This window comes from Antedon bifida, chromosome 5 (assembly GCF_963402885.1).
Source record: "Antedon bifida chromosome 5, ecAntBifi1.1, whole genome shotgun sequence".
Classification (NCBI taxonomy): Eukaryota; Metazoa; Echinodermata; class Crinoidea; order Comatulida; family Antedonidae; genus Antedon; species Antedon bifida.
Window position 1 is genome coordinate 18,124,800 of NC_136230.1, and position 16,881 is coordinate 18,141,680.

Below are 16,881 nucleotides of genomic sequence, written 5' to 3' on the forward strand. Positions count from 1 at the left end.
CACACGATTGTTTTCAAGATTCTATCTGAGCTGTCAAATTATTTAAAATTTTGTTGTTTAATACATCGGAGAACTAAGATATCGTTATCCACGGTATTCTAAAAGGTAAATTTATTCAAATTCATTTTAGACGGCCCTTAATGTTTAATAATTATTAATTATATATCAGATCGTCAATCGCACATAGCAAAGACGGTCATCTGCTTCGGCACAATTTAATAAACAGATCTTTTAAACGAAATATGAAGCAATGTAATTTTAGTAAGTAATGTTTTATAGTGCGCAATGGTATATTTAATTTGTTGACGGAATTTATAATGTATACGATAGTCAGAGAAGCATTATAAAGGTAAAAAATAGAGATTACTTTGTTGATAATAGCTCTCTGACAGCCTAGTAAACAGCACTCATTCTCGTAGGCCTACTCGTCAACAAATATCACATTTATGCTCCTTCATGATACATCCTGTAAGCCTGACTCGAATTTTATAGTTTGCCATAGCGGTTTTTTAATCTTACAAATGTATTTACCCTTGCCGTTTTATAAATATATCACATACCACTGTACGGTTTAGAGTTTTTTCCTTTTATTACAATGTGTATGCCTACAGTGTTATTTTAGTTTTCTATGTCTTACATGGCCTACGGTACGTTACGTAACGAAACAGGACGACGCGTGATACTCGTCCTGTTACTAGTGTACAGTTTTATTTATACATGCCTAAAGTTTGATTCACAGTAGGAAGAAACAACGTAAGTAAGAAAATGTACCAGCGAAAGATCATTCGAACTGTCCCTTTCATTTCATTCACTTTCATCATCTTTCAAGCTCACCGATAATTTTTTGGAAATGAAATTCAATATAAAATTATCAATAAATCTCTAATTTATTTTTATTTTTAGAAAAGAAAACCCTTCCGAAGATTAATAAACTTCATCATGGAGTCAACAAGCGAGTCTTCGGCTGCTGAGGACACAGGAGCCCCTTATTCTCTATTATCAGTTGCATCAGAGTACCCATCAGATATATCTAACTCGCTTCAAGAATCGTCACCTGAATCGGTAGCGTCACTTGATTCACCTAGGTCTTCTTGGCGATCAGCAAACCCAACAAACCGCCTTCTAATGCCTTCATCTTGCCTTGGCGAGGATTTTATCAATATTGACCATGCCGATAAGGTATTGGAAATGTTTCGAATTTGTAAAAATGAACAAAGGGGAACAGATTTAATTATAAAAATAAATTCGTTTGAAGTTCACTGCCACAGAGTGGTCTTATCCTCGGTCAGTAGCTACTTTTTTGATATTTTAACTTGTTCAACACAAAAGGTACGCAACGAATACATAGAACTAAGTGGCATTGACCCAGAAGTTCTGTTTTCATTGATTGATTACGCGTATACTGCAGAGTTAACGCTACCTAAAATGAAAATACAAGCACTAAATGAAGCAGCAAATATCTTGCAATTTAGTTCAGTTGTCGACGCCTGTCGCAAACATCTTGGACGATATCGTAAACGTTCAACATCACGATCTCGCACAGTATCGTCAGAAACTACGAGAGGCAGAACGCGAACGCCTGAAGGTAGAAGATTGCTTGAAAAGAAAGATTTGTCCGTTCATCATGGAGTAGAATCACAATTAAAGAAACGATCTGCATCCGCAAGCCGACTTAATAGTCTTTCTCATCCGAAACAGGACATAACAGTCCCTAAAACAAACGATAAGCCAAAGAGATGGTCTTCTAATACAAAACTTTATGATTCGTCACAACAAAACATTTGTAATCAGTTGAAAGGAAATCAACAAACATCTTCACATTCACGATTAAATTATTCATCGAATTCAGGCGTCAACACAAACAATACTAGACGTAATTCATTGAAGCCAAGGGACAAATTTCGTCGGAGAGACGGGATGTCAGTTGCGGCGAAATCTGCACAAGTTCGAGATAGAAAATCTGTGAATTCTGTCGTGAATTCAGATCGTGAATTAACAGAAAACACACCAACAATGGTAGACGCATCATCTCAAACGGAAACTAAATGTAAATGTGGAGATTCGCCAAGAACAGTTTCACCGGGTAGTTTTGATTCTGGATTTCGCTCTGATAGTGCATTAAGTGTTGCTAGCTTGCCAAGAGAAAACGTCAATACGGTACAATACAAATCACACACTGAAAGTGATTCAGATGATACCGTATTTGAAAATAACAATAAGGTCAAAACTAATAAAAATCCAAAGATATGTGTGAGTTCTAGCGATAAAGAAGGGGAGACCTTTGTCGGTCATCATCGACGTATATTTCAAAGTAACGCAATAGCGGAGGAATTTTCGTTTTCTGATCCAAATCATGCTAGAAAATTGCTCCGAGGTCTAAATCGACTTCGAAACGAAGAGTTATTCACGGAAGTCATGGTACGGTTCAGTTCAACCAAACTCATGTGTCATCGGGTTATGCTAGAATCTTTCAGTCCTTTTTTTGCTAAACTATTTGAACCGGAAAAGTATGGGGCTGGCATTTTGGAAGTAAATATTCCGAAACTTAAACCAGACATTTTTCGAAAACTTCTTACGTTTTTATATACGGGTAAAATAAACTTAGTTGCAAGGGATTGTGTGAATGTATTTAAGGTATCTAAGAAATTTGGATTGGAAGATGTGTGTGACGCTTGCCGTATGTTTGTTTTCCCAGATGGACGAATAACAAAAAGCAGAGAAAATTTATTAACTGCCAGTATGGAATCATTGTTAATTAGGTAACTTCACGTACATATTAGTACATAGGTTAAATACCGATTTTGACATTGTATGAAGTGGTTGAACATAAGACACTATACTGTAAGGCGACATTCCGTAAACTAATATTCGTTTAAAAAAGCAATTTTGTTATAGCGTCGTAAGCAATACGCAGCTTACAACAGTGAGTGAGCTGAGGCGATGGATGATGAATAATCTTTATGTGAACTGACGCCACAATACAGTGACGTGATATCGTGTGCTTTATAAAGGGTAACACTCTGGCTGCGCTGAATGTTTGCTTTTTGGCGGTGGATCAGCGCAATTTTCATCCTTCAAAAAAGTGCAATATCAGAGGAACTGCAATTTTCTTAACTTAACCACTGAAAGTTGTGGACTTTTTGAATTGAATTGAATTGGTCCAGCTGTGTGGTCGGGCCACGGTTTGGTCTCGGGCACAGGCAACCATATTTCATGCCGCGTAAAAAAGTCTGCGAAACGCTGCTGTAAATCGTACACATGTTTATAGTGCCTTTCATCTATCTCTTGACTCGGCGTCAAGGATAATATCTAATTTCAAAATACATAAAGCAGCGGCCCGAGGTATAAAAATACTAATCTATACAAATTTGATACAATATTAATATAGTGTTTAATCGGCCCAGGAGGAAGAACGAATCGGGACAACACTTCTTTTGAGCATACTCAGCATAGTTTACAGTGAATATATAGATGTAGTAACTTTTATTGTGGGATTCGAACCTCGATAGGGTACCATGTAAACGCACGAGGCTCCTCAGTGTACGTAAACCAGCTTTGTAGTTTTATTATTCTTGGTTTTCTTGTGGAGTTCATCATTTGTTACTGAATAACCAAACTTTAATATAAATTTAAATTAATAATAGTTCTATTCTGTGTTATATTTTGCAACAGTTAGTTTGCATATTATTATTACGATGCGTCAAACTCTATGTTGTAATAGATGTGTAAGGTTTGTTTTACCATAATACCATGTTGAAAGAAATAATATGAAATGTACGCACGCACATTGCATCTGCTGCTGTCATACATACTTATTATAAGCGTAAGTTTAAACTTATATAAAAAGGTGTCGCTAAACCATGTGTATTAAAATGTACTTTGTAATAGATGTGAAGGTACACAGGAAATAGGAGTGAAGGTACACATTGTATGTAGCAGTTACATAGTAATATTATAGAATACGAGTGTCATATATAGGCCTATACACAGATTAATATTGAATCACAATCTAATTAGTTCTCCTTGTTCAGTTTGTAATACAACATATTGATCACAATTGCGGTTAATTAATATAAACAGTTCAACAATAATAATACAATATTTGAGAAAACCCATTTAATATAGCTTTGTTTCATTATGATTTTAAAGAAACACAGGAACAATGAGTAGATATACCACGGTTTAAAAGTTTGAGATGAAATAGTTTCATTCAATTCTATAATTGAAATAAATAGAGAAGAGAATCATTTATAACCGTTGACCTTATATACCATAACATTCAGTTGTAAATCTTCATGGCAACATCCAGTCATTAATTAAACCACAAATATCCACAATCATATTAATCTTGCAGAATGTGAAACCACAAAAAAATCACTGAAATACAGATACAATAATGTCTCTCATCAACTTACAATTAAATATCTTGATAACTTTTCATCATAAATACAGTACAACAGTTTACATTTAATGTGATAACTTACAAAAAGTTTTATCAAAATGCTCAAAATGGCCTAAAACGTATCCAGATTCATTTCGAGGCTATTCTGTGCACTTTGGTGTTATCCCGTCTAGTAAATAATTATAATCAAGCACCTTTGTCTACAATGGTATGTGGACAGTATTGCATTTTCTTTATTCTTAGAGGAGTGAATACATTACTATAGCATAATATATAACGATTGGTTTTATAAAACTTCGATAGTACTAATTAATATCCCGTAAGATAGCGATTATGAAACAATTTGATGTTATTGAAATCGTAGTAATACAATTTTTATAAAATGAGTATTATTGCATTGTATTGCGTAAATTATTAATACACGAAATGGAAACAATTCAAATAGTAAGCTTATAGCATTTTATTAAATTTTCCAACAAATTTCGTCGTCTATATGCCTACTCTATGCCGTCTTTCTTTCGTTATCGAATCCGAATACCGTGCTTATTCGAATAAACTCCCCGGGGCGTTTATATCGGGGGCTTTGGAGTGGGGGAGTTTATTCGAGGGAGGCGTTTATTTGAGTGAGACGTTTTTTTTAAGTGTAATATGGTAACAATTATGTAATCAATTAAATTTCCCTATGAAATTTTCATATCGATGCAATAATCATGGATGGAATTTTCCTTACGATGAATGTTCATCGATGCAATTTTCATCAACAGCAATAGCAGTTATAGATAAGCAAATGTTAAGCACAAGAGAGAAAAGGCAGGATTAGCAGCAGCATTGCTGAAATTGCAAAAGTAGTTTTATCAGCTTAAGCAAAGTTGAGCGCTAGCAGTCAGGCTGGTTGCTCTCTGGGGACTGCGAAAATTGTAAGTTACGAAACAGTAAAATTAATTTTTGTTTTGGTAATATAGTATTGCTAAAAAAAGCAACAAAAATGGCAAACTTTGTTGAAAAAATTGTTACTCGATTTGACAAAAGACATAATTAAAATAGCAATACTATTGAAATTGCAAACTTAGCAATAGTAAAGCGAAATGTAGCTTTAATAGTGACAAAAATAGAATTAGCAGCTAATAAAGTGTAGAATAGCTGATTTAAAAGCAAAACATAAACACAATTGTGTTGCTCCACAAAAACCAATCAATTGGGTTTTTAAACCCGTTTTTTTTTCTATCAGAAAAACTTTGGGTTTTTTTTTTATCAGAGGGCCATTTCTAGTGCTGGAGAAAAAAAACCTTTTTCTGCCATCAGAAACAGGCACAACGGTTACATTTGTGTTGATAAGAAAGGGGTAACGGTAAAAGCACCGCTGACTGATGAAAGCACCGAACTAAAGGACTGGATTGAAAAGAGCCAAAAAGAAGGCAGTAACGGCGTTCCATAATCAGTATCCATTCGTTGTGAATTAATATCGTGTACGTGGTCGTGGTGTTGTGTGTGTGTCGTCACACTTTACGCCATTTTGATCGATTTCAGTATCGGTGTTTTACTCTTCATTTTGTGTACAACCAAGAGCACTCTGCTATAATTAAGAATACAATAAGAATTGCTTGATTTAAAAAAAATGAAAATAAAGGTGTTGATAGTCGCAACATGGATGTTGGTGGCATTTGATAAATCCTTGATACAAGGGTTTTATTTGCCAGGCCTTGCACCGGTTGGCTTTTGTGAGAAGGAGACTCAGGAATGCAAGGTGGGTACGGTCGGTGTGAAAAGGCTATTGTATAGGCCTAGCTAGGGCCTCCTATAGACTATACTAGAGAATAGGTAGGAGACCTAACAGTATACTAGGTCTGCATAGCTGGGCTAGGCCTACGCCCTACTATGTACCAACAATACAATAATATTAATACTAAATAGCCTAGCTAGTAGTAGTGTAATATAATGTTATGTTATGGTGAGGTACTTTGTAGGGAAGACTCTTTACTCGCTTTGCTGTCGTAACATATATTATTTATTCAGAATATACTTGATACAATAATTGAATAACTAACTGACTAAGGAACAGAGGATTAGTGATGCTGGCTGTAAGGTGTGCGCTCTGTAAAGTGGCTGTAAGGTGTTCTTCTGAAGAAGTGGCTGTGAAGTGTCTGTAAGGTGTGTCTGGGCTCTTCTGAAACTTGGGAGTATATCGGCTTCGGTTCATTTACATATGTCACTACGTAATCTGTGAGGGTAACGATTGGTTCTAAGTTGATCCAGGGGTGTTTAAGTGGGAGTGATTAACGGTATAATAAGGTATTTCAATGATGGATGACACTGTCAAATCTGTACTTAAATAGTGTCAATCTCTCCTGGTTTAACGATGGGATAGGTCAAATGTTAAACTAAGTGTTTTCTTTAGGGATTCTTATTATAAACTAAATGGACATTTAAAACATCTGGACAAACTCTCCTCTGGACTTTCTGGGTCAAGTTTGTGAACTTATTGAATTCTGATACAAAGGTTGATTTCTTAATTATAAAAGTAGGCCTATATCATTACATTACATCCCTCTGTTTCCCTTTTTTTTTTTTTTAATCTATTTAAAATATAAAAATGGTTATAATAGTGGCATGCAAAATTAAAGTTATATAAAAGAAAAAAAACATGATTATACATATAAGCAAAAATTGAGTTAGCCAAAACCATTGACTCTGAAGTGTAACCTTATCACTTTCACTCTCTCTCTTCTCTCTCTTAAAAAAAATGAAATTAAAAATGATTTTGGTATAAAATTTCCGGAATTTATAAAAAAATTGGAAAAAAAAAATGTATAAAAAACAAAAGTTTTCTTCAAGATCGACATAATTGTGGGTCCGTTGCTTTGGAGGCATGCTACACTCGGATTACCGAAATAAAGACATCACAACGGTTGGGTTTCCCTAAAGAACGTCGGTCAAGAAGTCGACTCTTGTTAATTATGCACTCTAATCTATAATAACGGTATTCGCGTAAATCAAACAAAATCGGTCAAAAATAAAAATACAAAACTTAAAATGGTATGTTACATTTAACATACATCAAATCGTGCGACAACTTATCGCATTCTAATGGCCTTCAAACATAAATCAATCAAATTAAAACATAAAACTTAAGAAACTGTGGCTGATTAGCCTAAAATCAAAATATCAAACTTAATCACTTAAACTTTAAAAGAAACAAACGTGTGTGTCCCGTTGACACAAACTTATCCACAATATATCGTTATCATCACAACTTTATCGATTTAAGCATTTATTTTCACAGGTAATTACGATTTCAATCGGTCGACAAATTCGACTTTTGTACTTAATGTAAAAAAATACAATTAAAAGTACTAAGAAAATCTCCTGTTCTTATATCAATTAATTAATGCTTGAGATTAACGACTCAAAGGTTAAACAAAATATTTGTTACAAAATTGATTGTCGTTCTTTTCAATATCTCAATATATCGATCATCAAAATTCAAAATTAATCATTATCAAACTCGTTACAAAATCAATACTTAATCATAATTTCAATTCTCCTTTTAACTGAAATCACATCGTTATTAAACAAATCAAATCAAATACGTAGACTATGCTATCATTAATTTAGCAAATGTCGTAATTAAAAAAAATTCTCGCAAAAAATTAAATCAGTAACTTGTTGCATTATACAAACGTTTTATGAATCGTTTTGGCGATCCACTTATCGGTATCTGTTTATCATTAATAATCTCTTTAATCAATTTATCTGTATCGTTATATCTGTCGATATTCCACCAAAATTTTCGAACATTGGATTCGTGTTTTGTTTTATCGGTGTTACATTTGGCTGAAGTCGGTTTAGAATACGAAACTAAAACTTGGAAATGTCCTGCTTTAAATCTACCTCGGTTTAATGTCATATTTGAATCATTAGGTGCTGTCATAATTAGATTCGTTTGTTCCTTAATTTGTTCTTCTTTCATTTGGAATGGGGCTGCTAATCCCATGTTATTCTCTACACAGTTAATGTAAGGTTGCAAGTTAAGGGGTTCTACTTTAGTTGGGTGTGTAAAGGTATCTGATTGCAATTGGGTGGGTGTCCTATCATGTTCGTCGACAAATTCAACATTGGTTTCGTCATTTACTACATTAATGGTATTCTGAATTTTCTCGTTATTATCAGTGGGTTCATTCAACAATTGCTTAAGTTTTTGGAGATGTGTAAAATGTTTGCGTTCTTTAGGCGTTCTCATAAAACAAGGTTTCAGTCTGTTATAATTGAATACGTCGCGAAGTATTTCTCCTTTAATCGTTGCTAGGATGTAGTGTGTTCTGTCTAGTACTTCATGAATTACTAATGGTCCGACCCATTCTGCGGCGATTTTCTTTGAATTTGCCGTTAGTGAGGATGATGTTGGCTTGTATAGATATACGAGTTGTCCTACCGAGTAAATTGGACTTTTCTCTAAGCGTTGGGAAATTTTCGAGTTTTGGACGTTTTGTTGTGTTCGCTGTAATTGTAGCATTGTCTGTGAAATGTTTTGAAATTTCTTCTTGAGGTGTTCAAAGTATTCTTCATAGGAATGAGACAATCCTGAAACGGGGTTAAATGCTAATGAGGTCAAACTTGGAGGTTGGCGGCCAAAAACTAATTCGTAAGGGGAGTGGTTTCCTAGATGTGGGGATGAAAACGAGTTATAAGCATAACATGTTGTTGATACAAATCTAACCCAATCTGTTCCGAATTGGTTAAGGTTGACCTTTAACAGGTCCGATACGGTGCGGATATGACGTTCAACTTGTAAACTACCGTGATTATGGACGCTGATGATTTTCCTATCAATGTTAAGGGTGTTACATAAGAGTGTTAATAATTTTCCTGTAAGGGAGGTTGCTGCATCTGAAATAAGACGAGATGGGGGTCCAAAAATACTGATTACCTTTTGAATTAGTGCTTCACAAATTGTTTCGGCATCAATGGATTTCAAAGGTACACAAATCAAAAATCTAGTAATTTCATCACATACTACCATAATATGTTTAAAACCTGAAGGTGATGTTGGCATACTCTTAAAATCTAGACTAAGTGTATGAAAGGGACGGTAAGTTGCTGGTACTCGATCGTGTAAAGGACGTAATTTATCGGTTTTGGGACGAAATTGTTGACATCTAAGACACGCTTGAGTATAATTGTTGACTTTCTCGAACATAAGGGGCATGTAAAATAATTTCCTAATAGTGAGGTAAGTACGCATCGTACCTTGGTGGCTACTTAACAAATTGTCGTGATACTGAGAAATGATAGTCTCGGCTAAGTTTTCAGGAACAGCTAATTGCAATACAAATTCTCCACCTTTATCTTGGAAAAATAAACGGAATAGTAAACCGTTGCACAATATGTACTGCTCTGACTTATTCTGAACTGCACGAGCTGCTTTCTTATCAGCTGGAAGGATATCATGAGCTAAATAATCGTAAACTGGCTTAAAAAATGGTGAAGTTTCTTGTTCAACACGTAATTGTTTAACATCTACTGGGAGGTTATAATCTCTAATTATCTTTCTTTGAATAACATCCATTAATCTATCTAAGTCTTGTTGTTTTGGGATGTGTGCTGATTTAAATTCAGTTATGTTGGGTACTAGTGGTTTGGGCGATGTATACAATTCAACTGGTACATTTCGATGTGTAGTATCTTTGCTTTGCTTATTATTTTTGTCTACTAGTCTTTCCTCTGGAGGTTGTCGAATGTTTACATTACGTATTGGGGTTGGCGTTACGATAGGTGGTGATCGATGTGCGTTTGTTTGTTGTCTCGTGATTATCTGTGGTGTAGCGGTAGGTTGAGGTGTAGGTCGCGTGTTTGTTGTCACTGGATTTTGATTAATGACAGGCGTTTGTACTGGTTTGCATTTATGTAGGTCAGGTATATTTATTCCCATTTTCTTAGCATAAGACCTTGTTACTGGTCTGCTACTAGTAGATGTGTTTGTAGTCGGGTTAAGAGATTCAGTCTCTGTAATATTAAATGCAATGGGTACAACTTGATCAATTTCGGAATCGTCATCACGAGGGGCTCGGGAGAGAAAATCTGCTAAAACTAATTCAGTTCCTTTCTTATAACCAATTTGGAAAATGTATCCGGATAATCGTAATATTAGTTTCTGTAAACGGGGTGTACATGGCTGATCTTTTGAATTCCAAATTTGTACAATTGCTGAGTGGTCTACGAATGCATCAAATTCGCAACCCTTTAGTAAGTGTCGAAATGCTGAAACATTAATGTAAAGTCCGAATAACTCTAATTCTGTGACGCTATATCGTTGACAGGCTTGTGGTAAGATTTTGGAATAATAACCTATTATGTGTTCTTTGCCGTTTACTGTTTGTGTTAAATATGAACCTGTTGCGGTTCTTGAAGTGTCGCTATATAGCGTAAATCTACCTTCTTTTCTAGGCATTTGAAGAGTAGGTGGTTTAACCATTAATTGTTTAATTTCGTCAAATGCTTTCTGGTGTTCAGTAGACCAAACAAATTTTCGGCGTTTACTTGCGAGTGTATGTAACGGACGTAAAATTGATTGTATTTGAGGGAAAAAATGGGATACATAATTTACTGCACCAATAAATCGTTTAGTTTCTTTATGGGTTCGTGGGACTGGCAAATTTCGGATAGCTGCACACCTGTCGCCTAATGGTGTGATACATGCGTGTCCTGAAGAATTAATCAGGATGGTGTGTCCCATATATTGCACTTTATTCTTAAATAACTTACATTTCTTTGGACAAATTCTAAAACCATTTGATTGTAGGGCTTGTAAAACGGAAACAAGGTGCTGCTTATGAGCAAATTTGTCTTGGCTAAATAAAATAATATCATCATGATGGGCGATACAGAATTCTCTAGAATTTGGGATTTCATTTAAAATTTCGTCAATCTTTGCTTGAAATATACCTGGCGAAACGTTTAATCCTTGTGCTAATCTCTTATAGTAATAATGCTTTCCACCATGATATGAAGCTATACCTGTATATTGTTGGGCATGTTCGGCTAATGGTACACAGTGAAACGCTGATTTCAAGTCAATTACGCTAAGAATCTGTGCATTAGCGTTACCTATTGTTTTCAAAGTTTCGGCTAATAAGGGGAATGGGTGATTAATACGTTTTATCCTGGAATTTAGATAGCGGAAGTCTGTGACAACTCTTTTATCTTTTGAATTTTTCTTTGAAACAAGAAGGACAGGGGAAGTATACGATTGGTGTCCTACTGCTAAGATTCCTAGTTTGACTAATTTGTTCAATTCGGCCTCAATAACATGTTTGTCTTTGTCTGTCGCGAAGTATGGTCGAATAAAAAATGGTTCATCATTAGAGAGGTGTATGTCGGCTTTGAAGTTTGGGCAGCTAGATAGTTCACCATATAGTGAAAATGCGTTTCTGTTTTGTTGTAATGTTTTATACAAATCCTCTTTTTCTCTATTTGTTAAAACGCTGTCTGTTAAATCAACTTGTTTTCTGATTATTTCTTCCTCAGTTAAAGATAGCAATGGGTCTGTACGTTCTAAGTGTGGGTACTTGTTTGCGTTGTCATTGGTTAACCTTATTCTATCAATTGGTAGGTCGTTAGTAACTGTTACAAGGTTGGTTAAATGAAGGCTCGCGATAGGTTGATGTGTATTAAGGGATACGTTTCTGTTTGTGTTGTTAGTGATATCAATGTTGGTTTCTCCTCTATGTAATTTTACTAACATATCTGATGGACAAAGTTTTGAAATATGGGTAGTTGCATGTAGAACAACATCAGAATTGCGTACAAAGGCGGGAACTCTTCCTTTTAATTTAACTGTTTTAGTATCACCGGGTTTAAGAAAAATCTTGTGTACTGGACGAAAGCTAAAAATCTTTGGTCTAATGCGAAATGTATTTTCTTTAAAATTTAAAGTACCGTCGAGTTCAGACAATGTTTCGGTTCCAAGTATCAGGTCAATACCTGTCAAATTTTTAACGATTAATGCTGAAATTTTAAATTTGTGTCCTTGGATAAATAATTCGAATTGCACTAAGTGGTTGGCATATAAGAAGTCACCGTTACCTAATCGAAATTTAGTTGTGTTTACTTTAACTGGCTTTAGACGCGATAAATAACGTGAGGAATTAACGTAAGATTGTGAGATTATAGTTCTAGTTGAACCACTGTCAAATAAGGTTAAAACATTTCTACCATCTGGTAAATTTCCTTTAACGTAATTTCTGTCGTTAAGTAACAAGTCAATCTTATCTGAATTCCCTAAGTATTTTGCCTTAAAATTGTCGTTTTTAGTTTGGGGGGCCAGATTATAGGCGGCATCTAGTCCCCTTTTTAAAAATCCTGCTGGTGGCTAGGGTAATAATTGTTTGACTGTTGGTATGGGTATGGCGGGGGATAATTTCCGTAGGAACGGTTTTGTTGTCGGCAGTGCCTTGCTATGTGGCCTGACTTCCCGCAGTAATAACAGGTTGGGGGAGGTTGTCTATTAGTATATCTTGGGGTCTGGAATCGGGGTTTGTAGGGACTTGGGCTTCGGTTTCTTCTTGGGATATAATTTCGGGTGGGGGAACGTGAGCGTCGAGTATCATCATTAAGGGATCGTTTTGTTGTGGCCATATCTAACTTAAGAGAATTGATCTCATGTTGGAGCGATTCGAGACTATTATCTGTTTCCTGTTTGATGTTGAATGAAACTTCCCGTGTGGGATCATCGACGGAAAGGTCAAAGTAGTTTTGTGCGCTATTTACGATATTATCAATAGTGGCATCGATTGGGGTGGACATGGCAACTGCTGCTCTGCATTTTGGTGGAAGGGTCGAAATAAATTTATTTTTGATCTGCTGGTCAGCGTAACCAATTCTGTCTGCGGCTTGTTTGATTTTGGTTAAGTGTTTTTCGGCGTTGTCGCCGGTATTGTAAGTAATAGTATCGTATTCTCTTATGTGAGCATAGATTGATTTGTTCTTACTGAACCTGTTAATGAATTGGGTTTTTAAGGATTCTAGGGAATCGAACTGCTTTCCTTCTATCCACAGTCTAGCTTGGCCTTGAAGGCTACGTTTGAATATACTTATAACATTAAGTAATTGGGCATTGTTTGCAGGGTTTTCTAAAGTGTGGGCTTCGAGGTAATCGGTGAATGATAAGTAGTGTGCACTACATTGATCGTGATCGGTGATGGAACCATCGTATCTTTTGGGCAGAAAATCCGTTTGTCTTAAATGGGGCACGGGATGAGGATGGGCGGGCTCATTTACAATTACTTCGTTATCAACGTCAACCATACTTTATAATTTTATTAATCAAAATTTCAAAAACAATTTAGTGTATATATATATATGTAAACTCGCACTCCTCAATCAAGGTTACAAATCAAAAAATCAAAATGGCTTTGACTTACCCCAATGCTTCGGATCCAATTAAAACGAATGCAAAAAAAGTGTTCAACAATGTTCAAATGTTCAAACAACGAATTAAAGAAATGTTAAAAGTGCTCATCAATGTTCAAATTTTCAAACAACGAACTCAAAAAAAATGCGAAAGGTGTTCATCAATGTTCAAATGCTCGAAGTTCAAAATTAAAAAAAGTAAATGTTAAAAAAACGTTCTAAAAAAAACTTGAAAGTGTCCAAACGAAACGTTCTTGTCCGCTTGCTTCTGTTTTCCGTCTTGAGTCTTCTTGTGTCTTCCTTGATTATCTTCTTTATCTTCATCAAACGGTTATACGAAATTAAAAAATTCTGCTTCTCTTGATCCAGTTAAAATGCTGTCTTGAAAAAAAAATTCTGCTTCTCTTGATCCAGTTAACTGCTTAATTGAAAAAACAAAAACTCTGCTTGTCTGATTAAAATATAAATTTTAGCTTGTCTTCGTGTAATTTTCGGTTTTCTCCTATCAAACAATTATCTGACTGGTGGCTGGTTTTCTTCGTCTTCGTCTCTTGTTCTGTTTCAAGAAATTATCTCTTGCTTTTATTTTCTGCTTCTTGTCTTTATGTTAATTTTCTTGTAAATTTTGGTTTCCTCGCTCTGTCCCTTGTAAAATTTGGGTCTTCCACCATGTAATATAATGTTATGTTATGGTGAGGTACTTTGTAGGGAAGACTCTTTACTCGCTTTGCTGTCGTAACATATATTATTTATTCAGAATATACTTGATACAATAATTGAATAACTAACTGACTAAGGAACAGAGGATTAGTGATGCTGGCTGTAAGGTGTGCGCTCTGTAAAGTGGCTGTAAGGTGTTCTTCTGAAGAAGTGGCTGTGAAGTGTCTGTAAGGTGTGTCTGGGCTCTTCTGAAACTTGGGAGTATATCGGCTTCGGTTCATTTACATATGTCACTACGTAATCTGTGAGGGTAACGATTGGTTCTAAGTTGATCCAGGGGTGTTTAAGTGGGAGTGATTAACGGTATAATAAGGTATTTCAATGATGGATGACACTGTCAAATCTGTACTTAAATAGTGTCAATCTCTCCTGGTTTAACGATGGGATAGGTCAAATGTTAAACTAAGTGTTTTCTTTAGGGATTCTTATTATAAACTAAATGGACATTTAAAACATCTGGACAAACTCTCCTCTGGACTTTCTGGGTCAAGTTTGTGAACTTATTGAATTCTGATACAAAGGTTGATTTCTTAATTATAAAAGTAGGCCTATATCATTACATTACAGTAGGTATCCCAATGAAAAAATTCAGATTGATTTTTTTACTTTTTCTTTCAGTTAACCATAAAGAACTTAATGTAATTAGCATTTTGCAATTTAAATGATTAAAATCCGATTACCCGTTCTAAAGTTATGGTTATTTAAAGTGGTAAAAAAATATACGATTTTTTGCCTAAAAATGGTGTTTTTTGCAGTTAAAATTGGAAGCATTTTTAAAAGGTTATAACTTTTACAATAATCAGTTAAAAGTTTTGAATTTTGTTAAACCTATAGCCTAGATATCACAGAGTTGTACAACTCTATTTTTTTTGGAGCCTCAACGAAACCTATTTTTTAAATTATTGGTCCGCAAAGTAGGCCGGAAAGCATTTTGCGCCCATTTTTGCCGGATTTCCCTAAAAATGCAATTTTTCAATGATCTGTAACTTTTGAACTACTGTACTAATTCATTTAATTTTTGTTGTAATTGTTAGAATGTAGTGTATATTTCATTAATAAAAATATTTGAAATGCAGAGATATGTGTAATATGAAAAAAAAAAATTTTTTTAATGGTGAAATTAAAAAAAAAAATGAATAAGTATGTTAAAAACTGTGTGTACCGTTTCCTTTTTTTCACACTAATTTTTGGTAAGTATGATTATTATATTATTTTAATATACTTTATATTCATAATTTCAATCATAAATACTATTATATATAACTTTTGAATACGTAAAACAAGATTTTAGGCCCGTATGATTATGACACCAAATCTAAGCCGGGCTATAAGATATGCTCTTACTAGCCTTAGTAGGCAAACACACAATGGGTCAAAATAAACTCATTTAAAATAATCAATGTTAATTAAAACAATTAATTGTTTACCTGAATAGTATATATAACATTATAAAAATGGTTTTCTTTTCGTATTTCTAACCGTAAGTACGTTATTAAATTGAAATACGTAGCTAAAGTTTAGCGATCAGCAGTAGCTCCCGTCAAAGTATTTCGGTCGCAGTTACTGACTTTCGACCGCGGTATACAGAGTCAAATGTAGCGTTGATAAATTACTGTAGCTTAATAAATTTCTTCGGTACATTTAAACCTAACGCATTTGCATTGTATACTTGCATAATAAATCTTCCGCACATTACACCAATTTTAAGTTGTTAAATTAATGTGTTTTGAAAACTGATGGGGATTTTCTGATGAGGTTTTCAACGCGCGGAAATCGGCTCGACGGGATTTTAGAACCGTTTTAAAATCGCATTTTCTCGGCAACTACTTCATTAATTTTAATTGTAAACACACTTATACATAGATTAAAACAAGTACTTTCAAACAATATACATTTTTTAAGTATTAATTAAGAGTGAATACCATTTATTTACCATCAAAGTCATACTACTTATTCAAATTTTGTTGATATTTCAAAAGTGATACCCCTCTGTGCGCTTTCATTGGGATACCTACTAGTAGTAGGCTAGTTAGGCCTAGGCCCTAGCTATAGGCTAGGCGTACAACTTATCCCTACTGTACTAGCCTAGGCATAGAGAGGCCTAGTAGGTAGGTACGACCAGGTAGACGATTTTCGTTAAATGAAGGGCGCTAGTTCCGTTTCGCCCCTGTTATTTCGACTTGCTTTCGACTCCAAACTTGTTAAGTAACTTTTTGTGAATACCACACCTTAGAATGGGGCCTCATTCATAAGTAGTTGTATGAAAAAGAATCACATAAAAAGTAACAGATAAATCCTTTATTCCATTGACCCCTAAGTTTATTTTACTTTCCCGGGACCTAAAAAAGGCATTT

The 16,881-nt window shown here is 34.8% G+C and overlaps 2 protein-coding genes across 3 annotated transcripts in view; both read left to right on the forward strand.

The window, feature by feature from the left end:
- Window positions 1-1,102: 1,102 nt before the first annotated feature.
- LOC144842032 (uncharacterized) lies at window positions 1,103-4,853 on the forward strand. The gene has a single exon (XM_078698367.1). It carries the CDS (start codon window positions 1,126-1,128, stop codon window positions 2,761-2,763), a length of 1,638 nt encoding a protein of 545 aa, XP_078554493.1. The 5' UTR covers window positions 1,103-1,125; the 3' UTR covers window positions 2,764-4,853.
- Window positions 4,854-5,914: 1,061 nt separating this feature from the next.
- LOC144842648 (transmembrane 9 superfamily member 2-like) overlaps window positions 5,915-16,881 on the forward strand; it is a 119,394-nt gene continuing 108,427 nt past the window's right edge. For both annotated transcript variants that reach the window (XR_013612143.1, XM_078699145.1), the window contains exon 1: window positions 5,915-6,146. Coding sequence is in view for 1 of the 2 variants with exons in the window: in XM_078699145.1 (XP_078555271.1) it covers window positions 6,018-6,146 (129 nt within the window). In the remaining variant the exon portion in view is untranslated. The remainder of the gene's footprint in view (window positions 6,147-16,881) is intronic.

What these genes read in the sequence shown, in the direction of transcription:
- LOC144842032 (XM_078698367.1), top strand. Translation starts at nt 1,126, where the DNA reads ATGCCTTCATCTTGCCTTGGCGAGGATTTTATCAATATTGACCATGCC.